Source organism: Jaculus jaculus, chromosome 1 (assembly GCF_020740685.1).
Source record: "Jaculus jaculus isolate mJacJac1 chromosome 1, mJacJac1.mat.Y.cur, whole genome shotgun sequence".
NCBI lineage: Eukaryota > Metazoa > Chordata > Mammalia > Rodentia > Dipodidae > Jaculus > Jaculus jaculus.
In genome coordinates, this window is record NC_059102.1 from 224,637,930 (window position 1) to 224,655,043 (window position 17,114).

General features: G+C 48.0%; 1 protein-coding gene, 1 non-coding gene and 1 pseudogene across 5 annotated transcripts in view; 1 reads left to right on the top strand and 2 right to left on the bottom strand.

Moving 5' to 3' along the window:
* Positions 1-10,416: 10,416 nt before the first annotated feature.
* Positions 10,417-11,257, bottom strand: LOC123458474 (annotated as a pseudogene).
* Positions 10,825-10,914, bottom strand: LOC123457818. Its single transcript, XR_006635181.1, has one exon. It is a non-coding gene; the product is annotated as a small nucleolar RNA MBII-202 (small nucleolar RNA).
* A 3,133-nt stretch (positions 11,258-14,390) lies between the features above and the next one.
* Positions 14,391-17,114, top strand: part of Usp10 (ubiquitin specific peptidase 10) — an 88,921-nt gene continuing 86,197 nt past the window's right edge. For 2 of the 4 annotated variants that reach the window (XM_045135945.1, XM_045135952.1), the window contains exon 1: positions 14,391-14,528. In XM_045135945.1, the coding sequence (XP_044991880.1) occupies positions 14,508-14,528 (21 nt within the window). In that variant the 5' untranslated portion in view covers positions 14,391-14,507. The remainder of the gene's footprint in view (positions 14,529-17,114) is intronic. The other 2 variants (XM_045135961.1, XM_045135970.1) reach the window with 2 other exon arrangements.

The following is a 17,114-nucleotide window of genomic DNA, read 5'->3' on the forward strand; positions in this document are numbered from 1 at the left end:
TCTTTCTATCTTCACAAATAAATAAATAAAAATATTTTCTCAGAGAAGAGTTGGGTGTGGTGGCTCATGCCTTTAATCTCAGCACTTGGGAGGCAGAGGATCGCTGTGAGTTTGAGGCCACTCTGAGACTGCATAGTGAGTTCCAGGTCAGCCCGGGATACAGCGAGACCCTACCTCAAAAAAAAAATTTTTTTTTTTCCCTCAGGGCTGGAGAGATGGCTTAGTGGTTAATGCTTGTAAAGTCAAAGGACCGAAGTTGGGTTCCGCAGGACCCATGTAAGCCAGATTCATAAGATAGTGTATGCATCTGGAGTTTGTTTACAATGGCCCAAAGGAAGTTGTTTATAGTGGCTGAAGGTCCTGGAGCATCCATATCCTCTCTCAAATAAATAAAATAAAAAATCAGAGAAGGATGGGACCTCATGAGTCCCCACCTCCATGACAGAATGTTGACAGTTTTAATCTCAGGTAATCACAGCTGCTGAAAGTTCAAGGTGGCAAAGGCCACATCATGCCCAGACACCAGCAAGACAGTGGTCCACAACATTCCACCCCTTCCTCTGGCCTTACCTTCTTTCCATCCCTCTTCTGTGATGTGCCCTGAGCCTTGGGGTGGGGGTGTGTGTGATACTTTATAATCTTTTTTTTTTTTTTTTTTGAGGCAGGGTCTCACTGTAGCTTAGGCTGACCTGGAATTCACTATGTAGTCTCAGGGTGGCATCGAACTCACGGTGATCCTTCTACCTCTGCCTCCCGAGTGGAATGCTGGGATTAAAGGTGTGTGCTGCACTATGCCCAGCTTAAAAGTTGTTTGTTTGTTTGTTTGTTTGTTTAAGAAGCTTCTCTGACCAGGGCATGGTGGCACATGCCTTTAATCCCAGTACTCGGGAGGCAGAGGTAGAAGGATCGCCCTAAGTTCAAGGCCACCATGAGACCACATAGTGAATTCCAGGTCATCCTGGGCTAGAGTGAGACCCTACCTCAAAAATCCAAAGAAAAAAGAAAAATAAAAAGCCGCTGTCATTACAGCGGTGGACACCATCATGGTTATAACATAAATAAATATTTATTTATATGAGAGAAAGACGGAAGAGGGGGAGAGAGAGAACTGGAGAGATGGCTTAGTGGTTAAGGCGCTTTCCTGTAAAGCCTAAAGAAACATGTTCAACTCCCCAGGACCCGCATAAACCAGATGCATATGGTGGAACATGCGTCTAGAGTTCATTTGCAGTGGCTAGAGGCCCTGGTGTGCTCATACACTCTCTTTCAAATAAATAAATAAATGAAAATAAGATATTTAAAAGAGAGAGAGAGGATGGGTGCATCAGGGCCTCCAGCCACTGCAAATGAAACTCCAGATGCTTGTGCCACCTTGTGTGTCTGGCTTACGTGGGTCCTGGGGAGTCAAACCTGGGTCCTTTGGCTTTGCAGGCAAAGGTCTTAACTGCTAAGCCATCTCTCCAGTTCCAAACATAAATATTCACAAGGCAGTTTGATGGGCACCTCACATCCCTTTAGCAAAACATCAGCAGTAACTTCCCCATGAGGGCTTACGACCTCCCCAGCCACAAGCTTTTGACCAGGTTAACAGTATCAGACATGAATTCCCTCCTGTGGAGTTGGCTTCAAATCCAACCAGAATGTTGGTTGCTTGACAACAGCTATGCCACTATTGCACCACTGGCCTCATTTGGCTGGCAGGTTGGTAGTGTAGCATTTGTGTTTTTTTTTTTTTTTTGAGGTAGGGTCTCACTGTGGCCCAGGCTGACCTGGAATTCACTGTGTAGTCTCAGGGTACCCTCAAACTGTGGTGATCCTCCTAACTCTGCCTCCCGAGTATACTACTATGCTTGTCTTGGTGTATCATATATTCATAGTAATGCATGGCAAGATGGAGAAGAAAACATGGAGAGAGAAAAGGGTGAGAAGTGACAGGAGGTGGGTAGAAGAGCATGTGGAACAGAAGAGGGCAGTGGTCTGATGTGGGGCCCTCTGGTGTACTGTTTAGGGGGTTTGGATTAGTTCCTTAGGGTGAACAAAGAATTGGACACTGCAGGAAAGACAAAAAGAAGCTTGGAAGTGCAAAGAAACAAAGATAAATGGTTTATTATGAATAAAAGCTCCCATGGGGCTGGAGAGATAGATGGCTTAGTGGTTCAGGTGCTTGCCTGCAAAGCCTAAGGACCCAGGTTCAATTCCCCAGTACCCACATAGCCAGATGCACATGGTGGCGCATGTGTCTGGAGTTCGTTTGCACTGGCTGGAGGCCCTGGTGTGCCCATTCTCTCTATCTGCCTCTTTCTCTCTCTAATAAATAAAGATAAAAAAATAAAATAAAATAAAAAATAAAAAAGCATTAAAAAAATTAAAAAAAGAAAAGAAAAACAAAAAGAAACAAATAAAGATAAAAAGCTCTTGTGGAGATGGGAAGGGATACAGAGCTGGAAATCTGTCTGAGCCATCCAAGCAGGCTCCAGATGGGGTAGTGGGTTATAGGGTCACCGGCTTCCCTTTTTCCTCCCTTATGCCAATGATGGATCCAGTTCCTCATCTTCTTATAGGTCCTTCTTGTCAAAATGCTTCTTCCCTTTATCCAGTGGAGTGTAAGTTTCCCTCCCTGTAGTCTGTTTCATGTCAGTCTGCCAGTATGTCTGATGTGGAAGAGGCAACTTCCTTGACTCCCTGCCATGTCATCCTGGGGGGGATGTAGGGGAAAACGGCTCTTTCCTCAGGCAAGGCAGACAACAGGATGTCCCTTCTTCCTCCACTTCCCCTTCCCGGATGTCATCTCAGCCTGGGAAGGAAGCAAGCAGGCTCCACTTGTGTCCCCCCACAACACCAAAAAAAAAAAAAAAAAAAAAAATCTCAAAAAAGGGTTAGGGAGATGGCTTAGTGGTTAAGGCACTTGATTGCAAGTCTGACAACCCAGGTTTGAATCCCCAGTTCCCACATAAAGCCAGATGCACAAAGTGGCACATGTGTTTGGAGTTCCCTTGCAATGGCAAGAGACTCTGGTGTGACCATGCTCATTCTCTTTCTTTACCTGTTTGCAAATAATAATAAATAATAAATGAAAAAAAAAAAACAGCTGAGCACACACCATTAATCCCAACACTCGGGATGCAGAGGTAGAAGGATTGCTGTGAGTTTGAGGCCACCCTGAGACTACATAGTGAATTCCAGGTCAGCCTGGGCTACAGCAAGACCCTACATCAAAAGAACAAAAACAACAAAAAAGTGCATTTTCAAGATAGGCATGTAGTTCAGTTGATAGAATGCTTGCCTAAATAAAAAGGAATGCATTTTCAAGATGGGTGTGGTGGTGCACACCTTTAGTCCTAGCACTCTGGAGCCTGTGGTAGCAGGATCACCATGAGTTTGAGGCCAATCTGAGGCTACAGAGTGAATTCCAGGTGAAGTTAGGCTAGAGTAAGACACTGGTTTGAAGAAAAACAAAAAACAAAAAAAACCTCCCCCTAAGACAATTCAAAACAAAAAAATAAGCCTGGTGTGGTGGTGCATGCCTTTAATTCCAACACTCTTGGGAGGCAGAGTAAGAGGATGTCTGAGTTCAAGGCCACCTTTAGACTATGTGGTAAGTCCAGGTCAGCCTGGGCTACAGCCAGTCCCTACCTCAGAAAAAAAAAAACACAGTCCATTAGTGCATGTTATATATCTCATGTGTTATATCTCAATAAAGCTATGTAAATTAAAGCAGGGGACTGGGAAGATGGCTCAGTGAGTAAAGGTGTTTGCTTACAAAACCTGCCAACCCAGGTTCAATTCCTCAGCCACCCACTTACAACTGGACAAGCATTCATTTCTAGCAGAAACAGACAAGAGACACGTACACGTGCAAATAAAATTAAAATTCAGTAAAGTATTAAATCAATATTTCACCCCATTATTCCAGTTCTGTTGGTCTCAGTATAACTGCAGGTTTCAAGCCAGGGCCAAACCTCCCTGTTTGGATTATAAACTTAGTGTAGAAATGGTAAGGCTGGCCAGGCATGGTGAGACATGTCTGTAATCCCAGCATTCAGGAGGCAGAGGGTAGGAGGATCACTGTGTGTTTCAGGTCAGTCTGGGCTAGAGTGAGACCCTATCTCGGAAAACAACAAAAATGACAAAACTAATGGTGAGGCGGCAGGCAGCTTTCCTTTCAGGCCTGTGTGATTGCAGACTTCAGGGTGACCTCCAGGGGGCGCTGCAGACCAGCAGGGCCTCATGCCCTGAGCGGGAGAAAGCCTGGGGTGGCACTACAAGCCTTGGCAGTGATGCTCATGCATGGTCAAGACTTAGTACCACTCACTGCTCTATGCATCTCACTCCTTTCTCTCTTGGTAGTTCTTCCTGACTCCTCATTCATTAGCTGATAACTTTTCACTTTGTTCTGGCCAAAACCATGGCCATGGGCTTCTCTGCTTTGGAGTGGCCTAAATGTCCAATTTGGGAAGGCTGGAGTCTCTTCTGTAGGGGCTCAAACCTGCTGACCCCTCAAGGATACATCTCCATGGCCCTTCCTGTTGACAGCAGCAGGAAGCCCTGAGGTCTGGCCCAGCCCTCTGAGCAGGCCTCCAGCATCCGTTGGCTCTGTTCCACAGAACACTTTACCAGGCACGCCATGATAGTGATTCATTCCCCCTGCCCCGCCCCCAAGGCCCTGTCTGGCTCTTCAGTCATCCAAAGGTGCTAAAAATACAGTTCTAGATTTCCAGGCACACCAAGGCTGCAGGCCTTTTGTGCTCCAGGCACAAAATTGAAGAGACCTGGATTCCAGTAGGGGCCATCTTTTGTGTTCTGAGAGCTGCTCAGCCAAAGTCTCTGGCCTTAAAGTAGGGACTGATCACGGTCCTGGGACAGGTACAGCACAGAGCTGAGTCAGGCTCTGCTGGACAAGGAACTCCATCTTGAATTTCAGTTTCTTGCCCTGTGGGTGAGATGACTGTAGGTGAGTATCCTCCAAGTGTAGTCTGCAAAGCCGTATCCATGAGGCAGAGGACCAGGGGAGGAGTTTGTGGAATGTTTGGGGAACCCTGGAGGCAGTGGCCTTCACCTGGAAAGAACAGCCTGGTTTTGGGTCTGTTTTTATATATTATAGCCACTCACCAGGCATGGTGGCACCCTGCCTTTAATCCAAACATTTGGAAGGCTGAGGTAAGAACCGTGAGTTCAAGGCCATCCTGGGCTACAGAGTGAGTTCCAGGTCAGCTGCGTTGGCTAGGGTGAGATACTGTCTCTGGAGAGATGGCTCAGTGGTTAAGGCATTTGCCTGCAAAGCCTAATGACCCTGGTTTGATTCCCCAGTATCCATATAAAGCCAGATGCACAAAGTGGCATATGCATCTGGAATTCATTCATTTGCAGTGGCTAGAGACCCTGGCATGCCCATTCTCTCTTGTCTGTCTCTTTTCTCTCCCTCTCTGCTTATAAATAAATAAACTATTTTATTTATTAGAGAGATAGTGGGGAGAGAGAATAGGCACTTCAGGGCCTTCAGCTGCTGCAAATGAACTCCAGACGTATGTGCCACTTTGTGCATCTGGCTTACCTGGTTTGTGGGAAGTTTAACCTGGGTCCTTTGGCTTTACAGGCAAGTGCCTTAACCGTTAAGTCATCTCTCCAGCCCTGTGGTGCACACTTTTAATCCTAGCACACAGGAGACAGAAAAGCTCCATGAGTTCGAGGCCACCTTGAGACTATATAGTGAATTTCAGGTCAGTCTGGGCTAGAGTGAAACCCTATCTTAAAAAAAACAGGACAAATAAAAATAAATAAACAAAATATTTATTTTAAAATGTTGAGAGCTAGAGAGATGGCTTAGCAGTTAAGCGCTTGCCTGTGAAGCCTGAGGACCCCAGTTCAAGGCTTGATTTCCCAGGACCCACATTAGCCACATGCACAAGGGGTCACATGCGTCTGGAGTTCGTTTGCAGTGGCTGGAAGCCCCGGTGTGTGCATTCTGTCTTTTTACCTGCCTCTTTCTCTCTCTCTGTCACTGTCAAATAAATTAAGAAAATGAACAAAAAAAATGTTGAAAGGGGCTGGAGAGATGGCTTAGCAGTTAAGGCGTTTGCCTGAAAAGTCAGAGGACCTTGGTTCAATTCCCCAGGACCAACATAATCCAGATGCACAAGGTGGCACATGCGTCTGGAGTTTGTTTTCAGTGGCTGGAGGTCCTGGCACCCATTTCCCCCTCCCTCCCGCTCTCTCTCTCTCTCAAATAAATAAATAAAAAATTTTTTAAAAATGTTGAAAGGAGGAGGAAGAGGAGGAGGGGAGAAAGACCTGAACTGGCACACTGCCCTCTCTGTGACAAGCCCCCCTCCATGTCATGCTGCTGCAAGGAGGCAAACCAGATGCTGGTGCTGTTCTCCTGGACTTCCAGCCTCCAGGACTGTGAGCTGCAGAAACCTGTTTTGCATAGAAGCCAGTAACTCTGACAGACAGTGTTAGAACAACGGAAAGTGGACTAAGGCTCCCTCACAGCTTCCAGAGGGCAGCGAATACCTGGATATGGGACTCTCCACGTCTAAAATTATGAGAGAATAAATTCCTGTTGCTTTAGCCGCAGAGTCTGTGCTCACTGGTCCCAGCAACCACAGGAAACCCATGCAGCTCTAGGGGAGTTGTTCCCTGAGACACATGAGATCTCTAATGTGTGACCATGGCTAGAGAACTCTGGCTGGGTTGCCTTACTGAAACGTTTTCTTTTTCCTTTTTTTTTTCGAGGTAGGGTCTCACTGTAGCCCAGGATGACCTGGAATTCACTATGGAGTCTCAGGGTGGCCTCGGACTCACAAGGATCCTCCTACTTCTGCCTCCTGAGTGCTGGGATTAAAGGCGTGTGCCACCATGCCTGGCTTTGAAACATTTTTATTTTATTTTATTTTTTGAGGTAGGGTTTTACTCTAGCTCAGGCTGACCTGGAGTTTACTATTTAGTCTCAGGGAGGCCTTGAACTCAGGGCAATCCTGCCTCTGTCTCCCGAGTGCTGGGATTAAAGGCATGCAGCACCACACCTGGCTTCTTAAACGTTTTACAATATTTTATTTATTTAGGAGAGGAGAGAGAGAGATGAATTGGCATGGCAGGGCACCTAGCCACTGCAAGCGAACTCCAGACAGTACACTGCCTTGTGCATCTGGGTTCTGGGGAATCGAACCAGGTTTGAAGGCTTTGTAGGCAAGCGCCTTAACTACTGTGCCATCTCTTCAGCAACCTCCCCCCCTTTTTTTTAGAGAGAGGGAATGCATGCCAAGAGAGTGGGCATGTGTGACCTTGGGCTTGTCTCACCTTTTATGCATCTGGCTAACATGGGATCTGGAAGGAGAACATGGGTCCTTAGGCTTTGCAGGCATATGCCTTAACCACTAAGCCATATCTCTAGCTCTCTAGCCCCTTTTAATTTTTTTTTTTTCAAGGTAAGGTCTCACTCTAGCCCAGGCTGACCTGGAATTCACTATGTAGTCTCAAGGTGGCCTTGAACTCACAGCAATCCTCCTATCTCTGCCTCCCAAGTGCAAGTGCTGGGATTAAAGGCATGTGCCACCATGCCAGCAATTTTTATTTTATTTTGTTTATTTATTTATTGAGGTAGGGTCTCACTCTAGTCCAGGCTGACTTGGAATTCACTATGTAGTCTCAGGGTGGCCTCCAACTCATGGTGATCCTCCTACCTCTGCCTCCCAAGTGCTGGGACTAAAGGTGTGCACCACCACACCTGGCAATTTTTAAAAATACCCTAGGTCAGCCTGGGCTAGAGTGAGACCCTGTTTCAAAAACAAACAAAAAGACAGATGTCAACAAACTTTTTAGTCTCATTATGTTGCCTAAGCTGGCCCCAGACTCCAGCTCAAGCAGCCTTCTCTCAGCCTCCCCAGAAGCTGAGACCATAGGCTTGCCTCACCACACCCAGAAAGTATGTGATTTTATAATACCCTGCATTCTCATTTAGAAGATATTCTTTTGCGGGGGCGGTGGCTGGAGAGATGGCTTAGAAGTTAAGGTGTTTGCTTGCAATGCCTGATAGCCTGGGTTCAATTTCCCAGTACTCATGTAAAGCCAGATGCACAAAGTGGCTCATGCATCTTAGTTCATTTGCAGTAGCAGGAGGCCCTGGTGCACCCATTCTCTCTCCCCTTCTTCTCTTTCTGTCTGTGTTTGCAAATAAATAAATAAATAAATAAATAAATAAATAAATATTTTTAAAAGGCAGCTAAACATGGTGGCACATGCCTTTAATCCCAGCACTTGGAAGGCAGAGGTAAGAGGATTGCTGTGAGTTCGAGGCCACCCTGAGACTACATAGTCAATTCCAGGTTAGCCTGGGCTAAAGTGAGACCCCACCTTGAATAACAAAGACAACCAAAAAAAGGCTACTTCTTTATCCTTAAAAATATTTTAAAATATATTTTTTTATTTTTATTTATTTGAGAGAGTGAGGGAGAGAGAATGGGCATGCCAGGGTCTCCAGATGCAAGCATCACCTTATGTATCTGGTTTATGTGGGTCCTGGGAAATCAAACCTGGGTCCTTTGGCTTTGTGGGCAAGTGCCCTAACTGCTAAGTCATCTCTCTAGTTCTCCAAAAAATTTAAAACAAATTTTTTTTTCAAGGTAGTGTCTTACTCTAGCCCAGGCTGACCTGAAATTCACTATGTAGTCTCAGGCTGGCCTCAAATTTATGGTAGTCCTTGTACGTCTACCTCCCCGAGTGCTGAGATTAAAGACATATGTCACCACTCCTGGCAAGAATTTTTGTTTGAATGCTTGAATTTTATCATTGATAACAGGTGTCAAATGCTTTGAGCCCTTCCTAGGACGTCATCACCTTCCTTCCTGAGGACCCTAGACACTATGACTTTCAGCACCTGTTAGGCTCCTGCTGTATGTCAGCCAGTATCTTACTAAATGTTTTACATGCTATCTTGTTCATATTCACTACAGCCTAGTTCAACTCCCATTCTATATAGATGAGGAAACTGAGCCCAGATGATTAGCACCCACCCATGGTCACATAGCTTATAGCTCCTCTTCATAATCAGAATTCCAGAAAAGGCTTCTCCAGGGCTGGAGAAGGTACTTGTTTGCAAAGCCTGATGGTCTGGGTTCGATTCCCCAGTTCCCATGTAAAGCCAGATGCACAAAGTGGCACATGCATCTAGAGCACCTCTGTAGTGGCAGAAGGCCCTGGCAAGAGGCCCTGGTGGGCCCTTTCTCACTCTTTCCTTGCAAATCAATAAATAAAAATATTTTAAAACTTTTTTTAAATTGTGTAATTTTATTATTTTAGAGTGAGTGAGACACACAGAATTAGCATGCCAGGGCCTCAGCCACTGCAACTGTGAAATTGGTCTAGAGAAATGGCTTCCTGGTTAAGGTGTTTGCAAAGCCTAAGGACCCATGTTGTATGACTCTCTAGATCCCATGTAAACCAGATTAAACCAGCTGGCGCGGAAGAAATGCACAAAGGTGAGGCAAGCACATGCCTACTTGGTAGTGCAAGCATCTGGAGTTCGATTTCAGTGGCTGAGGCCCTAGCATGTCAATGCTCTCAATCTCTCTGTAAAAGTTTAAAAAAAGTGTTGGCCGGGCGTGGTGGCGCACGCCTTTAATCCCAGCACTCGGGAGGCAGAGGTAGAAGGATTGCCATGAGTTCAAGGCCACCCTGAGATGACAGAGTTAATTCCAGGTCAGCCTGGACCAGAGTGAGCCACTACCTCGAAAAACCAAAAAAAATTAAAAAAAAAAGGTGTGTGTGTGTGTGTGTGTGTGTGTGTGTATGTTGGGCGTGATGGCACACACCTTTAATCCCAGCATTGGGGAAACTGAGGTAGGAGGATTGCTGTGAGTTCAAGGTCACTTCGAGACTACAAAGTGAATTCCAGGTCAGCCTGGGCTAGAGTGAGACCCTATCTTCAAAAACAAACAAACATGCATATTTAAGTGGCCATGGTGACACATGCCTTTAATCCCAGCACTTGGGAGGCAGAGGTAGGGGGAATGTAGTGAGTTTGAGGCCAGCCTGAGACTACACAGCGAATTCCAGGTCAGCCTGGACTACAGCAAGACCCTACCTTGAAAAACAAATAAATAAAAATAAAATGTATGTTTTACTTATGCCTGTGTATGCCAGGGTTCTTACAAACAAACGACTGGTGTCACTTTTTTTTTTTTTAAATCTAGCTTTAGGTGGGAACTGGGGAATCGAACCCAGGATGACGGGCTTTGTAAGTAAACTACTTTAACCACTGAACCATCTCCCTTGCCCTTATTTTTCTTTTCTCTCTCTCTCTCCCTCTCTCTCTCTTTCATTTTTTCGAAGTAGGGTCTCGCTCTAGCTCAGGCTGACCTGGAATTCACTGGCTGGCCTCGAACTCACGGCTGTCCTCCTACCTCGGCATTCTGAGTGCTGTCATGAAAGGCATGCGTCGCCACCCTCGGCTTCCTTGGCCCTTTTTGCTGGGCTGCCAGAATTCCCGGCATTGGCACGGGTCATGCCAAGTCTGGCAAAGTCCTGACGTCCTTCTCCTGTATGATAACTCGGGCTTTCTGTGGGTATCACGGGAGCCCCGCAGCATCCAGTGTACTCACCGAGCTGTCTCCCTTCTTGGGGGCGGAGGGCTTCCTGGGGAAGAGGATGAGCTTGGAGCGGTACTCCTTCAAGCGCTGCACATTGGCCTGCAGAGACTCCGTGGACTTGTTCCGCCTCCTCGGGTCCACAGAGATACCAATAGTCCAGGCCACCTTTTTGTGGATGCCGGCCACCTGCCCAGAGGGAGAACCCCATGAAGTACCGGGGAGACCCTCGGCTACGGGGCTCGACGAGGACGATCGGTGGCGTCAGATGGAAAAGGGTTCAAAGGTACTTTCATCAAGGCAGAAGTACAGCGATTCCGGAGAAATGTCATCATTGCACCGAGAGCCACACGCCAGGCCGAGACTCGGCCGTACTCACCCTGAGCTCCTTCAGGCTGAAGCCGCGGCCGGCTCGGACTTTGGTGTGGTAGCGCACGGTGGGACACCGCACGATGGGCCGGATGGGCCCGGACGCGGGCCGAGGGGCGATGCGCCGCGGGGCGGAGGAAACGGGACGGTCACCAGAGCCCCAGACCCACGCAGGACCCCCACGCGCCGCGCCGCGCCCCGCACCTGCGGATCTTCCGCGCCGGCTGGTTTAATCAGGTGCCCACTCGTCGCTGCCAGTCCTTGTGGAATTGGGGATTCAGGATCATGCCATTCCGGCTGGGCGCCATGGCTGCCTACTCTGTAGTCCAAGCTGGCCTGGAACTCACAGCAATCCACCTGCTTCAGCCTCCTCAGTGCTGGGATTACAAGCATAAACCGTAGCTCCTCAGGGAGTCTTTTTTTTTTTTTTTTTTTTTTTTAATTCCGGAGGTAGGGTTTCACTCTGGCCCAGACTGACCTGGAAATTCACTATAGTCTCAGACTGGCTTCGAATTCATGGATATCCCCCTACCTCTACTTTCTCCTCCTCCCTAGTGCTAGGATTAAAGGCGTGCATCACCACACCTGACTCCAGCACTTTTTATTTATTCATTGACTCATTCATGCATTCAAGCAGGTGACTAACCATCGAGCCATCTCTCCAGCACTCATGCATGCCTTTATTATTTTTCTGTGTGTGATGCTGAGGACATGACCCAGGGCCTTGTGCACATAGACCAGCTTTTGTCACTAAACTATGCTTCCAAGACCCCTCCCAGGAGAGTTCTAGAGGATCACATTACATATGTGTGAGCACTCAGGCCAGGAGAGCTCTCAGTGAAACAGGCTTCTGTGCTGTCTTTTTGATAACTGTGGTAGCCGATTTCACTTGTCCAACAATTACCTACAGGAGCCTGCTATGACCAGGCCCCGGGCTAAGCAGGAATGATTAACAGTAAGACCCATGCCCAGAGGCTTTAATACAGCAGGCCGTGTAGCATTAAATGTAGAGAAAGATTGCTCAAAAATGAAAGTAGTTGAGCTGGACACAAAATAATAAGAAATGAGAGGGCGGAGGAGATAACTCAGCAGTTAAAGGCACTTGCTTGCAAAGCCTGCTGTCCCAGGTTCAATTCTCCAGTACCCAAATAAAGCCAAATGCACACAGTTGTGCATGTATCTGGAGTTCATTTTCAGTGAAAGAGGCCTTGGTACATCCATACTTTATCTCCTTCTCTTAAATAAATAAATAAGAAATTTCATGAGTTGAGACCTTCTATTCACTCCATACACTTGTGAGGAAAGGGAAGAAAACTTGTCTGAAATCACATACATAGAAATGGAGCCAAATAGGGTGTCAGACCCATTAACTGGGAAAGTGTGTGGTAGGGGGCTCAATGATTTTTTTCTTTTCTGTTTTTTTCATAATATTTTATTTATTTATTTGAGAGCAAGAGAGAGAGAAAGGTGAGACAGACAGACAGACAGACACACACACACACACATACACACACAGAATAAGCGCCGCCAGGACTTTCAGCCACTGCAAACAAATTCCAGACAAATGTGGGTCCTGGAGAATTGAACCTGGGTCCTTTGGCTTTGCAGGCAAGCGCCTTAACAGCTAAACCATCTCTCCAGCCCCCTTTCTTTTTAAAAATATTCTATTTTTATTTATTTATTTGAAAAAGAGAGAGAGAGAAAGAGGCAGAGAGAATGGGTGCACCAGGGCTTTCAGCCACTGCAAATGAACTCCAGACACATGCACCACCTTGTGCATATGGCTTATGTGGGTCCTGGGGAGTTGAACCTGGGTCCTTTGGCTTTGCAGTCCAGCACCTTAACTGCTAAGCCATCTTCCCAGCCCTTCTCTTTATTTTATTTTTTTTTTTAGATTTTTAAAAATTTATTTTTGTTCATTTTTACTTATTTATTTGAGAGTGACTGAGAGAGGCAGATAGAGAGAGAGAGAGAGAGTGGGTGCTCCAGTGCTTCCAGCCACTGCATATATACTCCAGATGCGTGTGACCCCTGTGCATCTGGCTAACGTGGGTCCTGGGAAATAGAGCCTCGAATCAGGGTCCTTAGGCTTCACAGGCAAGCGCTTAACCACTAAGCCATCTCTCCAGCCCCCCCTTTTTTTTTGGATTTTTGAAGTAGGGTGTCACTCTAGCTCAGGCTGACCTGGAATTCACTATGTAGTATTAGGCCGGCCTCAACTTCACAGCAATCCTCCTACCTCTGCCTCCGGAGTGCTGCCATTAAAGGTGTGCACCACCCCGCCCAGCTATTCTTTCAAATTTATTTATTTATTTATTTACTTGAGAGAGAAAGGGGGGGGGGAGGGAGGGAGGAAGGGAAGGAGAGAGGATAGAGGGGCTAAGGCCTCCAGTCACTACAAATGAACTCCAGACATGTGCGCCCCCTTGTGCATCTGGCTTATGTGGGTCCAAGGGAATTGAACCAGGGTCCTTAGGCTTCACAGGCAAAGGCCTTAAGGGCTAAGCCATCTCTCCAGTCCTTCTCTTCTTTTTTTCTTTTACTTTCCTTTTCTCTCCCTGGGGCCTGAATCCAGGGCTTTGTTTGTTAGATAAGCACTTTACCACTGAGCTAAATCTCCAACCCAATAACTGTTATATATGGATAAACCAAAGATGCAAAGCTTGGCTGTCCCGCTGTAGCTACGTGAGCTATGTGTATGTGTGTGCATGCGCAAGCCAACACCTACTGTTTGCTTGGTCCTGTGCTAAGCACTCAACTTTTTTTTTTTTTTTTTTTTGAGGTAGGGTCTCACTGTAGCTCAGGCTGACCTGAAACTCATAAACGTCTGATCCTCCTTCCTCCAAGTGCTAGGATTACAGGTGGGTGCCTCATACCCGGTTTATTTGGGTGCTGGGCATTTGACCCAGGTCTTCGTGCATGCTAGGCAAGCATTCTACCAACGGAGCCACCTCCTCAAGCTTACATTATTATTATTTTTTCTTGTTAATGCAGAGAAATTTGATTAAGAAGAAAGCGAAAGTACAAGTTTTGTATGCAAGGAGGCAATGGTCCACTTGAGCCAGACAGTACTTAAGGGTCCACTTGTTTGTGTGCCAATGCCTGACAGAAGACGTGGTGGTACAGGTCAAATTTGTGATGGGGAATAAATGAATGAATGCGCAGAAAAGTGATCTCCATCAACTGGAGGGTCCATGGGGCTCTCCAGTGATCTCTCCCGAGACCCGCCGCGGGGCCCTCATCAGTCTCCACCAGCGCTGCTCCGCTGCAGCCAAGCAGACCAACTCAGAGTCCTAAGCGGCTAGAGGCGGGGCTGGAGGGTCGTGGGGCCCGGCGCACGCCCACCTGTCGCGCGCAGGCGCAGAACGCCGCCTGCCCGCCCGCGGTGCGGCCAGTGCGCAGGCGCGGCGGCCGCTGCGAGAGAGTGTGTCTGAGTGAGTGTGTGTGTGTGAGTGTGTGTATGTGTGCGTGCGTGCGTGCGCGGCGAGAAGATGGCGGCGGCGGGGGACGCGGCGTGAGGAGCCGGAGCAGCGCCGGGCCTCATTGAAACGGGCCGCCATGGCCCTCCACAACCCGCAGGTAGCGTCGGCCGCGTCCTGGGTGTAGATCCCGGGCTTGGGGCGGCGGCGGGCGGCGGGCACGCGGCGGGCGGGCGGCGCGGTGGGGGGAAGCGCGGACACGCCGCCGGCCTAGGCCCGCGCCGCGCCCCTCGCCGCCGCCCGCCGCGGGGCTGGGGTCCGCTGCCGGGGCGGGCGGCGTCGCCACTCGGCTCCCGGGCCGACGGCTGAGGCGAAGGCCTCCCGCGGGTCCCGCAGCCCCCCGGGCGACGCGCCGGCCGCGCCGCTCGGGCCCTGGTGCTGAGCGCGGACGGCGCAGCGTGTCCGGGGCCCACGCCCCCAGAGCCCGCGGGGCCCGCTGGGGTGGAGGATCGATGCCGAGCCCCGGAGCTCCGAGCCGGGGACTCCTGCCCCGGGATAGTGTGGCAAAAAAAGTGCACAGAAGTGGCGCGACCGCTCCCGGGGCTCGCACGGATCCGCCCAGGCCGCCGTGGAGCTGCGGGCGCCCGGGGACCGAACCCTTGTCGTGTGGGGGGGGGTGCTCTCTCCCCCAGTGCCTGTCAGTGTGGAAGAATAAAAGTCAGCACGTGGTGTGACTTGTTAGGGTTGCTTGTGACCCAGGATTTGTTGCCACTCGTCTGTGGAAACTGTTGCCTACTTTTATACCAGCGGAGAAATAAAGTAACTCTGGGAAACTAAAAAGCCGTAACCTCCCACAAGCGGGTAGATGGGGATATGGTGTGTATGGGTACATAAAGGGACCCAGAGAGAACTCTTGTATCTTTTTAAAAAATTTATTATTTATTCTTGAGGCAGGGGTCACTGTGTAGTCTAGGCTGGTTTCCCACTTGAGATGCTCCTCTGTCTCAGTCTCGCGAATCATGGGCACAGCTATGGGTTGCGGTGCTTAGCTCTAATACACATGAATTAAAAAATTTTTTTTTTCCGAAGTAGGATTTTGGTCTAGCCCAGGTTGACCCAGAATTCACTATGTAGTTTCACGGTGGCCTTGAACTCACAGCAATCCTCCTACCTCTTCCTCCTGAGTGCTGGGATTAAAGGTGTACACCACCACGCCCGGTGCTAACTGATTGTTATTATTTATATTTTATTTATTTATTTGAGAGAAAGAAAGAGGGAGATAGAGTGAGAAAGGGCACCCCAGAGTCTCTAGCCACTGCAAACGAACTCCAGACACATGTGCCACCTTGTGCATTTGGCTTTACGTGGGTACTGGGAAATCGAACCTGGGTCCTTTGGCTTTGCAGGCAAGCACCTTAACCACTAAGCCATCTCTCCAGCCCTAAATGATCTTTTAAAAATATTTTTATTTATTTATTTGAGAGAGAGACAGAAAATGAATGAGTATGGGCCCACCAGGGCCTCCAGCTGCTACAAACAAACTCCAGATAAATGCGCCACCTTGTGCATCTGGTTTGTATGGGTCCTGGGAAATCGAACATGGAGTTCTTTGGCTTTGCAGGCAAGCACCTTAACCGCTAAGCCATTTCTCCAGCCCTGTGAATGATTTTTTTACTTTTCGAGGTAGGGTCTCACTCTAGCTCAGGCTGACCTGGAATTCACGGTGTAGTACTAGGGTAGCCTTGAACTCATGGCAATCTTCCTACCTCTGCCTCCGGAGTGTTGGGATTAAAGGCATGTGCCACCACGCCTGGCTTCTAAATGATTATTTTTTTTAAAGAATTTTTATTTATTTGAAACAGAGAGAGAGAGGGAGGGAGGGAGGGAGGATGTATGTATGTGTGGATATGCTGGGCTTCCTGCCACTCTAAATGAACCCCAGAATCATGTGTCACTTTATGCTTTTGGCTTTATATGGGTGTACTGGGGAATTGAATCCAGTCAAGCAAGTGCCTTTAACTGCTGAGACCTCTGTCCAGCCCTGCTACCTGCCCCCCATCCCACAACCCCAGGTAGGGTCTCACTCTAGCCCAGGCTGTTGGCTGCCCTGGAACCCTCTTTGTAGTCCCAGGCTGGTCTTAAGCTCAAAGGGATCCTCCTGCCTCTGCCTCCTGAGTGCTGGGATTAACAGCTGTCTATTTAATTAATTAATTTATTTATTTATTTTGAGTCAGGGTCTCACTAGCTCAGGCTGTCTGGAGACCTGGAACTCACTCTGTGGCACCCAGGCTGGCCTCATACTCACTGCAGTCCTACCTCAGTTTCCCAAGTGCTGGCTTTAAAGGTGTGGGCCACCACAGCCTTTCTAATTGACTTTAGTAGTTGTTGCTTTTAATTCAAGCTGTGAGGTTTAAAACTAGTGTCTTGCTGGACATGGTGGTGCATGCCTTTAATTCTAGCACTTGGGAGGCAAAAGTAGGAAGATCGCCTAGAGTTCGAGGCCACCCTGAGACTACATAGTGAATTCAGCCTGAGCTAGAGTGAGACCCTACCTTGAAAAACCAGAAATAACAACCCCCCCAAAAAAAAATCAAAAGAGAAAAACTAGAGTCTTTCTCTTTTTTAACTTAGTTCTTACAGAAGCTGCCATTTAGTTTGTGACATTAGAGCTTTGACTTTTTTTTTTTAAGGTAGGGTTTCACTCTATCTCAGGCTGACGTGGACTTCACTATGTAGTTTCAGGGTG